Raw genomic sequence first — 15634 nt, 5'->3', positions numbered from 1 at the left:
AAGGAATATATTTTCTAATTTCTCCTTTTTCCATAAAGTACTCAGTTTGATCTTTTACATCTAAAAATAAAACGGCTATGGATGAGTTTCACAAAGCGGAAAAGATTTCTTGTCATGAAACTGGTAAAATAAAACTGCAACTCCACATGTGAAAGTAAGAGAATAAAAGAACAAACTGAAACAAACTTGAGATGTGGCATTGAAGTTTATCTGGATTGTTTCCTTTGATTGTTTTCACCAACTTCTAACCTATGCTTTTAGTCTGTCTGATCAATATACACCTGATTTCTTTTAGGTTTACAGGAAAACTTTTTTGTCTATCAACTGACATCTTTATTCTGCATCCTGCAATTTTCTGATCCAAGTTCTTTTTCCTGGGAAAGAAAAACAAGTTTTTAGTAGCTTTTGAATTTTGAAAAGACCATATGTTAAAGTGGTAACAACAGATTGTCGCTATGAAACTGTGTGTTGTGCAACATCATCATCTTTGTGACATACCTGCGTGAGTTCAGTTGCGGAAAGCTGAAGTCTCTCCTTCAACTTGTGTCCAACTGTCACATCAAACAGGACAGACCATTTTCCATCTCTGAAGGTGACTGGAACTGAGAGGACAATGCCATCTGGGACGTTGAAGTAGCCTACAAGTAGCCAAAGACAGATCAAACTTTCAGCACTGACCAGATCAGTCGAAATCACAGATAAAATATGGATTTGGATCCCTTATTTAAAATTTATCTTAAAATAATGTCTGAGATCATTTTGTCACACATTGTGCTGGGCTGCATCGTCACCTGAGCAAAGCACACCCATTGAGAACACTTCATTCGAACCACAAATGCCATTCCAAGCCTTAAGGACAGCGAGGATCCCATTGGCGGCTGACATGGCAGCTGCTCGGCAGGTCTTTGAAGCCACAGCTGCACGCTGACAGCATACTAAGTCTTGAAAGTCTGTTTCCAACCATTTACTGGAAGAGAGAAAGAGATTATTGGCTTTTTGGCATATCCCAGCACAGGATGTTTTTGAACAGGGCAGTCAGACTGCGATTGTATTGTGCAACCAACACTGGCACAGACTGAAGTCACAACAGGGTATGGTTGGGGAGGCGGTTTTATAACTTGATGAAAGACAAGCACCAGACCTTATATTTGGTTTGTTTAGCCTGCCAAAGTGGCAGATGGCTGGAGTGCAACAATGATTGATTAGATAATCCATTATGAATTTATCATTTAAAGCACACCTCTACTTTTGAACTAGGAGGCTGAAGCACTTTTGCATGTCATTGCAAACCTTTCATAAAGTATTTTTTGGACAGGTTGGGAGAAGAAAGCCGGTCCTTTGATTGCCCCATCATAGTTGAAGACTTTCGCCCTCTGCAGGTCAATGTAGAAACTACCACTGATGTTCCCCCACACAATGACGTTTGTAATATCTAGAGCAGAGGAAGAGGGATGCTGTATGAATATACAGTATATAAACATGAATCAGTTGCACTAAACTGAGAGTGGGATTTAACATTAGCTACCTGAACTCTTCACTTTCAGCTTCTTTGCAATGATGGCCCTGGCTTCATTCTCCAGCTGAGTTGCCACAGCAACAAATTGGTGGCTGTTGATGGAGCATGCGTTGTCCAAAAGAAGTGAGCATCTCAGGTTGACAAATGAGTCACCAGACACGATCACCTTCACCTCCTTGTTGGCCCTCATATCAATCAGTTGTCCATACTCTTTGCACCTGTCTGAGATCCTGTTTATCCTCTTCTTCTCCTCCTCATTCTTGTTCCCTGAGTCGCTGTCATCAGACCACCCCTCATCCAGCAGTAGAATGACATCTGCTTCCTGGAAGGCCTGCTCCAGATCTGTGTGAATGGTCACCTGTGAATAAAGTAAGATGGCTTTAATTTTCCTTCTGATATGGTGAAAAAATGTCAACTGACAAAAAAAAAAACAACTAAAAATCCTATACTTGATGGAGCAGACTGAGTGCCAGGTCCTCCGTATTCATCCTCAGCCGCTGCAATCCTTCCTTGTTCCCCTCCAGGTCGAGTAGGTGGAGGCTTATTGCAGAAACATGCGGGAACACCACAGCAGAGAGCAGATTGGGGATCAGGAAGTAGCAGACTGGGCTGAGCGCACTGGAAAGGTATTGAAAAATGCACACCCAATCTGTCAGCACACACGCGTAACACTTCAGACATTTCCATAATTCCTCTTTCTCTCTGGTTTCATGTTTTTCAGGCTAACCCACCCGCTGATCCATATGTGAAGGGGTTTGATAAGGCCCACACGATGCTGCTCCTCCACAATAAGATTCAGCTTGGTTTCCAGATTCTCTGCTGCAACACTGAGCATTATTTCTGTAGGCATGTCTGATGTGATGCTGTAGTAGTCCTACACAACCATTGATGAAAGATATTGGCAGGTTTGAAAGTTTGAGATTGGGAGTGAATTAAATGAAGGAAACCTAATGTGTGCCTACCTGACAATGCTCTAGGAATTCATTGAAGCCCCCTATGAGCATCCCTTTCCCCCCCTGGGCCACCAGTTCCCTCCAAACCAAAGGGGACTGCTCGTGTTTCCAGCCATTTCCTTTGCAGGTGGCCTCCAGCCATTCCTGCCAGAGACCATTGGGGGGGTCACATTGAGATGACAAATAAGTAGCACAAAGAATACCGTCGTGATTTGCAAATTTGATAATGTAACAAATAAATTTAGAATAGGAATATTACCCTCCATTCATCTGGGTGGACAGAGATCTTGTGGATCCTGAAGTTTGGCAGACATCGCTGTAGACAGTCTGCTAATAGTTCCGCTTTGGCATAAAGTGGACAATCTGTTTTGCCTGAAGAGGTTGAAGTAATTCAAATCAGAATGCTCTATTTCGATATCCAGCTAAATGCCAAAAGATAAAAAGTAAAATCAAACCTTACCAGCGAGTACAAATTTTGCCATTCTATCCGGATGGCGTCGGTTGCTAGGAAACCGGGCATGTTACGCTTTTTTGAATCCGTGTAGGAAACAGAAGGGTCAAAAAATATCGAGATGTGTTAAAATACGGCGAGACCTATCATTTAAAAGGTTAACAGGTTGGTTTTATTATTGATTGTAATAAATACTTGACACATTTCATGCTCACAGTGAACATTATTTATTATATGTGGACAGTACGTGTTGTATCAAGTTTACAGGGGGACTAAATATGGCAGCGAGCACAGCACGAAGTAACCCGTGAGAGTGCCTGCGAACGTGTATTGGACTTTATGCAGTTTTTGAGTGCAATATACCTCTATGTGTCTTCACTGAACAACATTTTCTGCCAAATGTTACATGGTCCAGCAAGTACCATGTGTCACTTTGGGTCAGCAGTTTGTATTCGTCCAAGGTTGGAATAAGGCATCACTTAGCTAACATTAGCTAATGTAAGCTAGCTGGTGTTAAACTCATTTGCATGAGGTCTGTTGACCTTGTTGGCTGCTTAATCATAGTACTTTTTAAGTTAATACACAATTTGTGCTACCTACTTACATAATTCAACAGTCTATGTGAAATGATAGTCTGAAAATTATTACGTTTGGCTATTAACATCAGTTAAGTAATAGCCGTCCTTACTTTGATTCCATCGACAAAATTTCCTTAATAGAGCACATATTTGCTGTTTGTAGCCATTTGCTCCGCACAGAGGCAGTGCTGAAATTTAGGACGCCATCGTGCCTTCTATCTGTTTTCACCCTCTCTGGCGTTCCCTAAGCTGTTAGGGAACAATGTTTGTCCGGGTGACAGAGGAGGTCATGAGGCGAAGCCTGAGTTTTTGCAGCAGCAGGTCTCTGTGGCAACAGCGCAGTTTCTGGGTGACAACATCAATCAAAGAGGCATCTGTCCCCAGACGACAGTTGGCACACATCCGAGGCACAACACAAAGTCAGACATGCCCGGCGAGTAGTCTTGTCAGTTCAGTACGGTTTTACTCACAGGATGGGATTCACAGTGAGGACTTGGAAGTGAAGAAGCATCTCTCCTCTCCACTGGCAGAGTCTTCGCTGCTGCCTGACATTCAATCTGATGAGAAGTCTTCAAGGCAGAGCCAGAGGAAATCCCCTTTATATAACTGCCTACAGCACTGTGGCTCCCCATCAGACGTGTTAGACCTCACCTGTAAATACTCACCCACAGTTCAAGAGGTCAGCAGGTGCCTAACCCACATGTGGTTCATCACCAAGAAGATGTCAGATGAGCAGAAGCGTGATGAGCTGCAGCGGATGTTTGAGCATCCTGCATTTAACAAGCTACTGCAGAATGCCATGATAAATTTGGGGCACATGCGCTGTGGTGACATGGCTTATTCTCTCCTGAGTATGGTCAGACTGGGTGTTCCTCAACGAAGCCGTGTGGTCCAGACTTACCTCCGAGCCTGCCAGGTAGGTCGTGAAAGATTACCAAACTGCATGCAAAAATGTTTTTATATTGCCAGTGTTGTGTTAAATGTTTTTGTTGTTTTTGTAATATGCTTTCACCATACAGGAGAAACTTAATGGCTTTGATGAGAATCACCTATCCATCTTATCCTCCTGTCTGGAACATATGGAGGAGTCCCCCAGTGTTTCCTCACTTAAAGAGGGCATGAGGTCAGGGTTATGAAATGATGCATATGACTTAGCCAAACACATAAGCATCACAATTTTAGAAGCTATGCAGAAAAAAAGCCTTAGAGATATCAGTGCATCATCACACACAACTGAGGTCCTTTATTTTATGTCTGAAATGACAATATAGAATTTTACCAGAAGTTTTTCAGATGCTGTTTGTTGTGGCTGCATCCCAGGCTGGTAGTTGAGGCCCGTCTTCCCAGGATCAAGAATGTAGTGAATCTCCAGACCATGATGCGTATGGTGGGGAAAGATGCCCCACTTAACCTCAAACGAAAACTAGAGGTTGGTTTATGAGTCTTGATTTTGTCCATATTTGGTTTTTATATCCCTGCATATGTGATTCTAACATTATGCCAGTCTTGTGCAGGCATGTCCTTTATTGCTTAACATTTTCCCCACTGTTGCCATAGTTTAGTCTGTGTTATTGCAGGATTCAATGGTTTTACATTTTTATTGATGATAGGAAAAAAAATGGTTGGTGAATAATAAAACAGTTAAGTTTTTAGAGATAGCAATCAACCAATCCCATCACATGTAAAACATTGTGGTGACCCCTTCGCAATAGTTTATTTTCCTTTATTCCATCCCTCTCATTGTGGTGTCGTATTTTCTGACTACTTCATCGCCAAAAATTACCTGCATTTTTTTTTTTCTAACTTTAGTTGAATTCATTGCACGTTGACATTCATTCTACACACTGCTTCCTCTAGGGAAAGGCTTTATCAATGACAGACCAGTTCAACCTTCCAAACTGCCAGTACATGATCTCCACCCTAGCCACAATGGGCTTCTATTCCAAACCGCTGCTGGACGCCTGCAGTAAGAGAATCCAAGGTAAAACCATTTTCACAAGATAAACTTTTTAAAATACTTTCAATTATTGTCTAATTTAAAGGAGATGCATGGATTTGATAAGGGATAATGACATGGTCACAAAATTGGAAAGCTCTTGGCATATTTCGCAGGATTTGCATGAGTTTGTGGTTATCTTCTTAAATGCATATATTTTGCAGAGTTGTCTGCACAGAAGTGACAAAGAAGGAAATATTATGTGTTTTATAGTTTTACTAACCTGCTATCCCTCTTGTGTTCTTTTTCCACGTCTGTCTTCTCTGGTAGGAAACATCCATGGAATCCCCTTCACCAGATTGTTTGCAGTTCTCAATTCCTGTCGGGAGCTGCACTACAGAGACGTTGATCTGCTCACTGACATTTCAGACTACATTGCCTCTACTGTAGACATATGGAACAACAAACAGGTGCAGCGATAGGCTACTGCTTTCTAACCTCTTTTTGTGAAGTATTAAATATTCTTCATGCAAGAATCTGTCAGTAAGTACTTTAAAACACTATTTTATAAACAAAAGTCTCAAGATGATGCATAAGTCATGATGTACATATTACTGTTCTGTCACGCCTGCAATCACATTATAAGAGCAGGAATTGTTTCATGTTAGAATATAACACAAGATTGTACATCTGACATTTGCCATCATTTCTAGTCAGCTACCTTCTTTTTCTGTCTCTCTGTTTAGTTGCTCATCCTTCTGTCTGTGTTCGAGAAACTCACCTTCTGTCCTGCTGCCTTGATGGAGGCATTTGCTGAGAAGGTGATCTCCAGGCCAGACGCTCTGACACTGAAAGACCTCCTCTGTGTCCTCAAGGTGTACTCATCTCTTAACTATGATCTGCAGCACCAAAGACAACAGTAGGTCACTCACATGTCTCTGTCTTTGAAATGTTACTCACATGCCAAACTTGTGTGAATAAAGACATGACCCATTGTTCTTAAGCCTGTTGTTGCTTATTATTTACTGAAGTTGCATACCTCCAAGTCACTTTATGTGGAGGATTATAAAGTGAAGCCAGGGTTTGGTACAATTGATCAGTTTGCAGAAAATAAAATATTGCGTCAAGGCCATATTTCCTGGCCTGGGCTGAACACCCAATTGTGTCACTGTGGTTTACAGATATGCAGCGGAGGTCTGAGGGGGAACAACAACATGCACATTTGCAAGATTGTTGGTTTCGGAAAGTTACAAAATTTGTCTGTCGAGAACGTCTGAAAGCATCTCTGCTTCAAACTATCAGAACAGCATTTCTGGCTGAATTAGCCCATACCTTCTTTAGAAAGAAGAAGGAGCACCTTACAGCCGTACAACCTCACAGCATTTTTTCTTGTTATCACCAGACAGTAGATAACATCTACTAGTAACTTCCCTTACTATTGGTTTCCAGGCTTGATGTCTTTGTTGGGTATCATCTTGTTTTTCCAGGTTCCTGGCAAATCTTATTCAGGCTCTGGACTCCTATCTGCCCAAGATGTCTGACTTTGAGTTGTTAAAGACTGTATACAGCCTGTGTCTACTGGGCCACTTCTCCTCTGCACAGCTGGAGCAGCTCCTGCAGAGCAGTAGACTGGAGCAGTTTAAGACTACAGGTAAGACAATGGACTCCCGCAAACATGCACAGTCCTGTTAGTCTAGTGTGTCTTTTTTCTGCCTTCTGACTTCTTATTCTCCTCTTTTCCTTCATTTTTATGTGTTCCTCTGCAAGTTTCAGCAATCTGAATGTCCTGTATTTCTCTTCAGTGCCCAGGTTTCTCTATAAACAGGAGAGAATGTTTCAGACAGTGAACTTGTGCCTCTGTCTTGACCGCCCTCCTCTCCCTCGGCCCCTGACTGTCCCCAAGTTTGTCCTGGGGGATCCTGTCACCAGCAGTCCACCAGCCAACCCCTGGCTGTTGTACAGCTTGCAGAGTGTGTTGAAGGACCAGGCAGATACAATGCTACAGGAATCGGAGGTGGTGGAGAACTTCTACATTATAGGTAAAGACTTAGTGTTGTAGGGCAGAAGTTAAAGTTAGAGATGGTGAAGTGGTGTTGATTCATCCGATTAAATGGCCACTACTGAAGACAGGCAGACAGGCATCATTCTCTGTTCCCATAAAAGAATTGATGATTCTCATATCAGTTAATTGTGTCTACAGTTCACACTTTAACTTAAAGAAAATGCTTGGAAACTGTGATGCAAGCAAGTGCCTGTGTTTGTGTGTGCCGACTCTCAGATGGGGTGATAACCAAACCTCTGTCAAACCAAACCTCTGTGACTGAAGCGAGCAATCATGCAGAAGAAGCGTCTTCTCCAGCAGAGAGCAGTCAAAGGTAAGATATCAGAATCGGTTTGCAGTCGGTAACGTCACCAGACTTGGTCTTGAACAAATCAGCAGTTTTATTTTACTTTTACTTTTTTTTTAAATTTAATGTGCGTATGTCATGTTTGGTAAAGCTTGACGGTGTGAAAGCAGGTGGAGAGGATGTTCGGGCATTTTGCACTGTCAATGTCAGGCATTGATGCATACCGTGATAGCATACGTCAAGCTGCAACAAAGCACATACATTCTACATTTCCACCTAACACAGTTATAAAGAGCTCCTTAGGGCATAAAATAGTGCTGTAAAAGCAGGCCTGACATATAATTTATTAACAAGCTTTGAAATAGTTTGGATGTAACTTTGAATTTACAGTTTTTATGTTTTGATTTTTGTGCAGATCTGTGCTTGTTTGCACAGAAGTCTTCTTTTTGTGTCCTTTTTGTTTGTATTTGTATCATCAGCTCTTTACGAGGGAGTCTCCTCAGGACTCAATTCATATAATATGTACTTACTCATCTCTCTTAATCTTTCTGTCTCACTACTGCATTTGCATTTTACTCATGCAGATTCAACCAAAAGGTTTTGATGATGTACGACATGCTGAAAAATTAATAGAAATAAATTTGAACAAATATGTGATTTGTAGTTTGTATTGCACAATGCCTGTACTGAAATGTCAAAATAGAGCTCACCGAGTAAAGATCTGTAGTAAAATGTGTGTCAAAGGAAGTCAGAAGTGCAAAGTGCTCCAAACAGAGCGCTGTCTCAGTGAAAAGAAGACCACAATCTGCTGATGTTCTTACAAGCAAACACTTTTCATCCTGTCGTGCTTGTACTTTAAATCAAATTTTGACGTTTTTAAAGCTGAGAATCCCTTGCCTTGATGTCCTAGAATTGCAGTCATTTGCGTACCACGGTCCTTTTGCTATGGCACATCCAATCCCCTTGGTCCTGTGGCTGTCCAGATTCGCCATCTGAAGATCCTGGGATATGACCGTGTCTTGGTAAGACTCAGAGATGACCTCAGTTCCAGTTTTGATGTTCTTTTTCCAAGGTTCCAGTAGTTACTAACACTTAACTCAGTGTTGTAATAATATTTCTACATTTAAAAAGCTTTTCACGTATGCTGAATTTGTTAATTAATTTAATAAAACGTTCCATCAGTGACATGTTCCTTTCTGGTATTACGTGAGCTGGAATATTATTATTAATAATAATAACTTTGATCTATATTTCCAAATACTGTGTTCCTCCATGACAGCAGCTCACTAACATTGAGTAAAAAAGCTTCTTCAAACAACAACATCTCAGTCCACCATTTGACAATTGGATGGTTGAGTGCATATCAGTGACAGTGAGATTTAGATTCTGCTACTCCTTTTCTCCAGGTAGTGGAGCAGGCGATGAAGCTGATGTCTGAGAAGAAGAGGACGGAGATCCTCAGCAGACAGATTTTTCCAGAACACCACGGATCAAACACACAAGACGAAATGGAGCAACTGGGATCTTGAGGACGGATGGTGGTGTTGAGTGACATACGCGGCTCAGTGGTCTCAACCTGCGCAATCATCATGGACACACTGATTTTGTTGTGCCTTTTAAAGCTGTGTAAACAATGAAGATGAATGGATATATTTAAGACTTGAAATAAATGTGCTCCCTGGATACATTTTGTAAAGTTTGTAAAAGAGTGTTTATTCTTCATGGCAAGAGTGACTGTGTGGAAGGAAAAAAAATCTATTATCATAAGCGTTTTTGATTTTAATCATCAGTCCCAAAACGGCTTAACAACTGAACAGAAACAATGTGTTCATCAACAGACGCATGTGGTATTTGATGAGTAAGACCATGCTGCTGAATGACACCAATAAAACCAGTGTGTGTGCACTTGCAGTCACTGCACAGAAACTGCTAGGTGAGCAAGGTACAGGTGGTAGAAAGCCTCTGAATCAGCCACATCTGCAGAAAACACGAGGAAGGGAGAAGAAGCAGAGGGAGGAAGACAGGAAACGGTGCAGATGGTTACCGTTTCAGGCGTGCCTCTCCCTTTTGTATATCAGGTTCTCATCAACCTCAGTGACGTTTACTGTCCGAGAACACATTCTGATTTCTTAGAATTACGAGCAGGCAAACTGGAAAGAGAAGGGTGATGTTCGTCTGTATTTTGGTGTTTTGATTTTTGACATCGTAGTTTTGTAAAAGCCTGTAACGGCTGTTTTTCCATCTTGAAATTGTGGTTAATCTGCATGATATCACACAGGACGAGGAGTGAACCCTTTGAATGCGGTTAAATCCCCCCTTTCAGACACCCTCAGTTACAACCACAAACACAGGGGAACCAGCATCAGGTTGTGTGTGTTTGTGTATGAGATAGGCAGAGACAGTGAGTGGGTGAGAGAGGAAGTGAGCAAAACCAAAACTGTTGGGTAAGATGTTTTTTTTTTTATTTTTGTACTGTAAAAGGACCTGCTACTTTCGCTGTGTAGACACAAAACTACTGACAAACACAATCTCACTCACAGTAATGTTCTCTTCAGGGCAAGCTACTACAAGGACATCCCCATGTTTAAATAACCAATGGAGATAGCTGTGCAAATGGTCAGATGCTGCACAGGTAATCAGAAGTGTCGTGGTATGGGATTTTGAAACCCTCGTTTCTTCCTGCGCTCCCTGGATGCTTTGGGTTTGGTGTTCATGTAGTCACTCTGGGAATCTGTCCTCCTCAACTTGACCTGCAAGACACATGAAAACTTTAACAGCATTCAGTCTGTGAAGGTCAAAAAGTTGTCCTCTGGATTTTGTGGGGGGTTTTTTTGTGGGAAATTAGGTCCCTAAAATGTAAAATAAGAAAATGATGCAGCTGGATAAACTGGAAAAATTAAATTCAGAGTAATGGAAAGCTAAATGGAATTTAGCTGTGCTGCAAGTCTTAAATGTTTTTAATATTTTTGAGGAATACCTTACCCAGAAGACGATGGCGACGATGGTGGCAATTATGCTGTAGATGCTGACAAGTGCAAGAATCCAAATCCAATGAAATCCGCAGTTTTGACCATTACTGCAGCATTGGTTTCCTGGAAGAAACGTATTCAGAAAGTATTCAATGCACTTGATCATATGTCCACAAAATTACTTTTCTTTGAAAAACTCTCTGGAATATTTACCTTCTACAAGGACCAGGACCCTCAAAACACTTGACAATGTTCTCAGGGGAGGAGGGTACATGACTTGGCTCTCACATCTGTAGATACCACGGCTACTGGCGTTCACTCCGGTGAGCATGAAACTGACCGATTTATTGTCTGCGTTTTCATGCAGTTCCACACCCGCTCTGGTGTATGGTGGTTTATAGTTTAGTGCATTTCTTCTGTCATATGTTTGGTTGTAAATAATCTCTTCGTCCTGAAGGAGTGTAAATTTCACTTCTTGACCGGGCGGCTTTGGGCAAGGCACAGCCACATTGTGTCCGGGAGGTACACAGACAATTTCTGGCTGGTCTGGAGAGAAAAATGTGACAATGATTAAGGGTGCAATTTGATGTCTTATAGACATTTCTCACACACACAGTATAATGTACCATCTCTGCTTAACTGAGCGAAGGCTTGCAAAATTACCACCAGTGTGACCTAAAAACACAGATGGTGAAAGATGGTGTTTGTTGTTGCAGTGAACCGAGTCAGGATGTATTTTTCTGCAACCAAGCACCTTTGCAAAGGAAATGGCCTCTTAGAGCTACAACTCCAGCAAACATTGATTCATTTGCATTTAATTCCCCCAGCAGAAATTTAGGCTTTGAAACTCAAACTCATCATTTCACAGCAACGCCACCCCCGCACGGAATTTGTTCAATCAAATCATCTAAGCACGTTTACCTTGTTTAACCAGCCTCAAATTTCACCTGAAACAAAGCCATTTGCCATGTGAGTGGTATGCTTGAGTCAGCCGCACACTGACTCAAGCATACCACTCACAAGGTTGTGGTGTACGTGAGTTAGTGCCATTTGTTGTGTGGATTAGTGTTGAAACGAATGCCTTCTGTACGCTACGTAAACAGAAATTGTCTTGAAGTTTGTTTTTACACATTAGCAAAAACCCATTTTCAGCCAGTGTGAGGAGACTATATGAGAATCATAGTTAATAACTGCAGATTTATGTGCCATGTTTTATGTGCCTCAACTTCACCAAAGCTGTCAACCAAAGTAGTTAAAATACTTAGTCTGGATATCTACAATCAACCCTCCAAGTATGCTAATATTCAAATTTTACTACACTACTTATGAAAGTACTAACCTCAGTGTTTACAAATGAAACCCACTGTAACCACGCATGCACAGTAATAATAATAACAATAATTTCTAGCAAATGACTACTGTTCTTAGTGATAACTACTGCCTGAATATGATTTTGAGCATATGACTTGCTAAAAGCTAGAATGTATGTGTTGCAGTACGACTAACCATTACAGGTGCAGGTGCCCTGAGGTTGTGTGGACTGAGATGGGCCTAATCTGCAGCCCACGAGGATCAGGAACATCCAGCAAGCACTCATCTTGATCTGTTGCACCCAGAGTGTGAACTCGCCTCCAGCAGAATGATTCCCCCGAAGCTTTCCCTCATCACCCACAGCCGTTAAGCTCCCCCGGTCAACTGCATTAAATGTGTGCTGCAGAAGATCTGATCCGTTACCCCGATACCATCAGCCCTGGTTCCATGCACGCGCTCCTCTGACTGTGATGCATCATATCCTCGTTCTGCCTCTGATTGAAACACTCCCACGGCGCTGCGAAGACTGAACTTTACACATCCTCTCTTGAAGGAAAACATCCTGTGGCAGAAACTCCTCCTCTTCTCTAGTTTCCAGTTTGTGACCTCTGATGCCCCCAGTTTTATTCATGTAGGACTATGGTAATGTGCTGATTTAGGCAAAAGGCGCATTACAGGACAGTTCTGTGCCTATCATGTATCAAGTATTTTGGGAGCTGCTGTATATTCAATGCATTTGTTATACTGTATCATTGTGTGGAGATGAAGAACTGTCTTGGTTACCTGTAAGTACTTGTTAATACCACAACTAGAATGAAAGACATCTTTTGCATGTAAGTACAGACGTTGGTTATAGCAGCAATAGTGCAAATGTGTTAAAAAGCAGGAATACTAACATGGAGTAACGTGTTTTCTGCTGGGAAGCTGCATGTGTTGAAGCAGTAGAAGAAGAAAAATGTAGCAGGGAGAGCTGGAGTTGGAGTGAGTGACCAAAGGTGCAATGACCCAGTGTACCATGTGGAAAGGGTTACTGAACACAAGTACCGAACAGATATTGAACAGGATTGTTCTGACGTTTGTGTGATTGCCAAAGTGTCATTGCCTCGTAAAAAGGTAGAGGTAGCCCAGAGGCTGACTGCCAGAGAAAATATGCCAGTGTGTGAGTCACTGAGTATGACACATGCAGGCACTGGCAATGGGCTTTGTCCGTGAGAAAATATAGTGCTATGTGGCAGTTTCAGCTATGAGAGAGGGAGATTTCCGTCCATGGTGTCGCATCAAGACACAAATTTTGAATCTTTGATTTAAAAGCCCATGGCTGCAGCCATAAAATGGGGTTGAGTTGAGCATGCAGTAGCGTTCTTGGCCCACTAGATGGCAACAAAGCCTTTGATTTTGATAAGCATTTTGATAACCGTTTTTTTTTTTAATGGCACAAACCAGCCTGAGATTATTATTATTATTAACTGCAACAATATTTCTCTGCGCGCCAACACCGTTTGCTGTTTTATACAGTTTTAAGTGCCTGGAGCAAGGATTAGAGACCACAAAAGGGTAGAAAATACTTTGTGTGGCAACAAATGGTGACAGATTCATGGAATTGTGAAGTGGGGATTATAGCATTTCTAAAATGTTGTTTGTAATTCTAACTCAGAAAATGGATGAGGGGGATTGACCGGTTAGTAATGCCATGTGTCCATATGGATAACACATAATCTCCTAATCTGGAACTAGTCCCGTTTGTCTGGTGGTGGTGGCTTTAAGTGAGCATCAGCTCAGGAACAATATAAAACAATAACTTCGGAATATATGTTAACATTTGCTTATATCCATTTCACCTGTGCCACTATCTTGTGCAATATTAGATATTTTTACTGTGCTTATGTGTTTTGTTTTGTTTTTTACTGTGCAATGTTTTTTGTTTTACCTTGAAACAGTACAAAGTAAATGTATTTTATAATTTGTATCTTAAAAATTTTCCACTGTGAAACTGAGCCATTCTTCTCAAGGCAATGTTATTCTTTTGACTTTTTTGTTCTATAATGTACATATATTATTGTCTATTTGTTCTTTTTCTACCTTTCATTTTTATCCTTTTTGTCTGGAACAAGTAAATGTCACCGGTGTGCGATCAATAAAGTTTTATCTTATTTTAGGAATTATTCTATTATTATTATTATTATTATTACTTTCTGTCGCTGACTAGAGGGAATTGCTACTGGATGCTGATGCTGCCTTCACTGTTCCTCCAAGACTTCGCTATTCGAATTTATTCCATAAAATAAGTGGAAAAATGGAACGATAGTATTTTTCGCCTGATTTTTTTATTTTAAAATAAGGTTATGTCATGTCATGTCATGTTACGTTATAAAATAAGGCGTGGAAAATGACTACACAATGAAGTGGCTAGGCGAGTTGGCCAAAGTGGGCAGTTGGCGTTTTTACCAAATAATCGGCCGAAAACGACGCTACTACCAGTAAGATGGTCAACTCGAGTTAACACCGCAGTTTGTGTCATCTGAAGTCATATGTGTCAGGGAGCTCAGTCGCGCCTGCTGTCTGCGATCGACTCCGAAATCGCATATTTTCGACAGACCGTGAAGGCAACCTTGGGATCTGGGCTGGACAGGAAACGACGGAGACGCGCAGCGTGTCTCCTCGGCAGCTCCGGGAGAGAAGAATGAGAAAGGGAATGGGACTGTGTGTGTGTAGACGAGGCGGCGTATGAAAACATGAAGATAACGGGCAGCTTTTAGCCAGATCCCGCTTTAAAACAGATCATTAAACACATCACCTCAGGAGTTTTCGTCTGTTTTCCCTGAGGACAGGGATATTCGCTGCCGCTGGAGAGCACAGGAGAGGAGAGGACCCTCTTTGTGAATCCCATTTGACTGTAAGTGGATTTCCTTTACTATTCCGACATGTTTTAATTCTCTAACGCCCCTTTTCTTTTCCTTGAATAAGCATACTTGGAGAGAGGCTAGATTCTGATGATTGATTAAGCCACACACTGGCAGCCCATCCTAGATTGTGTCCTCTGGAAAGGAGACGGAGGAGTAGCTCCGCTGTGTGTTTACCATACTTAAAGACAACAACCACTAGGTATGAAGAAACAAGTCAGTGGGGATGTGTTGTCGCCAGTTACAGGAGGTTTGTGTGGTGTGGCAGCCTCTTTTCAGTGAGGGTTTGTGTGCCCCCCATGCGGCCATTGGAAAAATTCCCTTTGCTGGGGGAGAAAGGGCGTGCGGCGTTTGGGAAAGAGCCGCAGCTTTAATGGGAGAGGCAGCTGAACATGAGCCAATGGCGATGTTGTTTTTGTCAGTTATGCTACCAAAGCCGAGCCCTTGACCTCAGCCGGAGCCGGCTGCAAGCATTTTCTACCTAATCTTCCTCCCCCTGCACCTAACTGAGCAGGAGGGAGATGTGTAGTCTCCACCCTGTTCACCGGGAGGAGGCTATCAGTTCTGGTAATGGCCGATGGTTTTGTTGCGCTAATGTTTGTCTCCTGCCGATGTTTTTTTTTTTGTTTGTTTGTTTGTTTTAAATGCCACATTTTGTCATGAAAACCCTGT

At 41.8% G+C, this 15634-nt stretch overlaps 4 protein-coding genes across 11 annotated transcripts in view; 2 read left to right on the top strand and 2 right to left on the bottom strand.

Moving 5' to 3' along the window:
- Positions 1–320: 320 nt before the first annotated feature.
- On the bottom strand, positions 321–2988 carry mdh1b (malate dehydrogenase 1B, NAD (soluble)). The gene is made up of 10 exons (XM_041965800.1): positions 2930–2988; positions 2729–2841; positions 2479–2613; positions 2248–2390; positions 1966–2134; positions 1526–1874; positions 1291–1432; positions 792–967; positions 499–638; positions 321–374 (listed from the first exon to the last, which is right to left on the bottom strand). Exons 1-10 carry the CDS (start codon positions 2949–2951, stop codon positions 321–323), a joined length of 1443 nt encoding a protein of 480 aa, XP_041821734.1. The 5' UTR covers positions 2952–2988.
- Positions 2989–3212: 224 nt separating this feature from the next.
- Positions 3213–9458, top strand: fastkd2 (FAST kinase domains 2). Of its 2 annotated transcripts, XM_041966271.1 has the most exons (11): positions 3213–4414; positions 4518–4621; positions 4819–4927; positions 5356–5479; positions 5765–5904; positions 6181–6353; positions 6922–7085; positions 7237–7473; positions 7713–7809; positions 8693–8804; positions 9189–9458. In XM_041966271.1, the coding sequence occupies exons 1-11, from the start codon at positions 3761–3763 to the stop codon at positions 9309–9311; spliced, it is 2037 nt and encodes a 678-aa protein (XP_041822205.1). In that variant the 5' UTR covers positions 3213–3760; the 3' UTR covers positions 9312–9458. The 2 variants fall into 2 exon arrangements, 1 of the variants encoding a protein (XP_041822205.1); XR_006008023.1 differs by lacking the exon at positions 9189–9458 and having other exon boundaries at positions 7338–7473.
- A 96-nt stretch (positions 9459–9554) lies between these two features.
- Positions 9555–12576, bottom strand: si:dkey-1h24.6 (T-cell-specific surface glycoprotein CD28). The gene is made up of 4 exons (XM_041966247.1): positions 12258–12576; positions 10965–11297; positions 10765–10874; positions 9555–10532 (listed from the first exon to the last, which is right to left on the bottom strand). Exons 1-4 carry the CDS (start codon positions 12346–12348, stop codon positions 10419–10421), a joined length of 648 nt encoding a protein of 215 aa, XP_041822181.1. The 5' UTR covers positions 12349–12576; the 3' UTR covers positions 9555–10418.
- A 2186-nt stretch (positions 12577–14762) lies between these two features.
- Positions 14763–15634, top strand: part of raph1b (Ras association (RalGDS/AF-6) and pleckstrin homology domains 1b) — a 40354-nt gene continuing 39482 nt past the window's right edge. For all 7 annotated transcript variants that reach the window (XM_041966246.1, XM_041966244.1, XM_041966242.1 and 4 more), the window contains exon 1: positions 14763–14955. The gene's annotated coding sequence lies outside the window, so the exon portion shown is untranslated. The remainder of the gene's footprint in view (positions 14956–15634) is intronic.

This window comes from Chelmon rostratus, chromosome 24 (assembly GCF_017976325.1).
Source record: "Chelmon rostratus isolate fCheRos1 chromosome 24, fCheRos1.pri, whole genome shotgun sequence".
Classification (NCBI taxonomy): Eukaryota; Metazoa; Chordata; class Actinopteri; order Chaetodontiformes; family Chaetodontidae; genus Chelmon; species Chelmon rostratus.
Note: the sequence above shows the minus strand (reverse complement) of the source record. Positions and strands in the feature narration are given on the sequence as shown.

Coding starts and splice junctions, on each gene's coding strand:
- mdh1b (XM_041965800.1), bottom strand. CDS start 2,951: ATGGCAAAATTTGTACTCGCTG. Junction 2,842..2,929: donor GGCAAAATTTGTACTCGCTG/GTAAGGTTTGAT, acceptor CAACCTCTTCAG/GCAAAACAGATTGTCCACTT. Junction 375..498: donor CCGCAACTGAACTCACGCAG/GTATGTCACAAA, acceptor TTTCTTTCCCAG/GAAAAAGAACTTGGATCAGA.
- fastkd2 (XM_041966271.1), top strand. CDS start 3,761: ATGTTTGTCCGGGTGACAGAGGAGGTCATGAGGCGAAGCCTGAGTTTT. Junction 7,474..7,712: donor GGAGAACTTCTACATTATAG/GTAAAGACTTAG, acceptor GCCGACTCTCAG/ATGGGGTGATAACCAAACCT. Junction 7,810..8,692: donor CCAGCAGAGAGCAGTCAAAG/GTAAGATATCAG, acceptor TTGATGTCCTAG/AATTGCAGTCATTTGCGTAC.
- si:dkey-1h24.6 (XM_041966247.1), bottom strand. CDS start 12,348: ATGAGTGCTTGCTGGATGTTCCTGATCCTCGTGGGCTGCAGATTAGGC. Junction 11,298..12,257: donor GGGCACCTGCACCTGTAATG/GTTAGTCGTACT, acceptor TTTTCTCTCCAG/ACCAGCCAGAAATTGTCTGT. Junction 10,533..10,764: donor TCGTCGCCATCGTCTTCTGG/GTAAGGTATTCC, acceptor TGTGTCTTGCAG/GTCAAGTTGAGGAGGACAGA.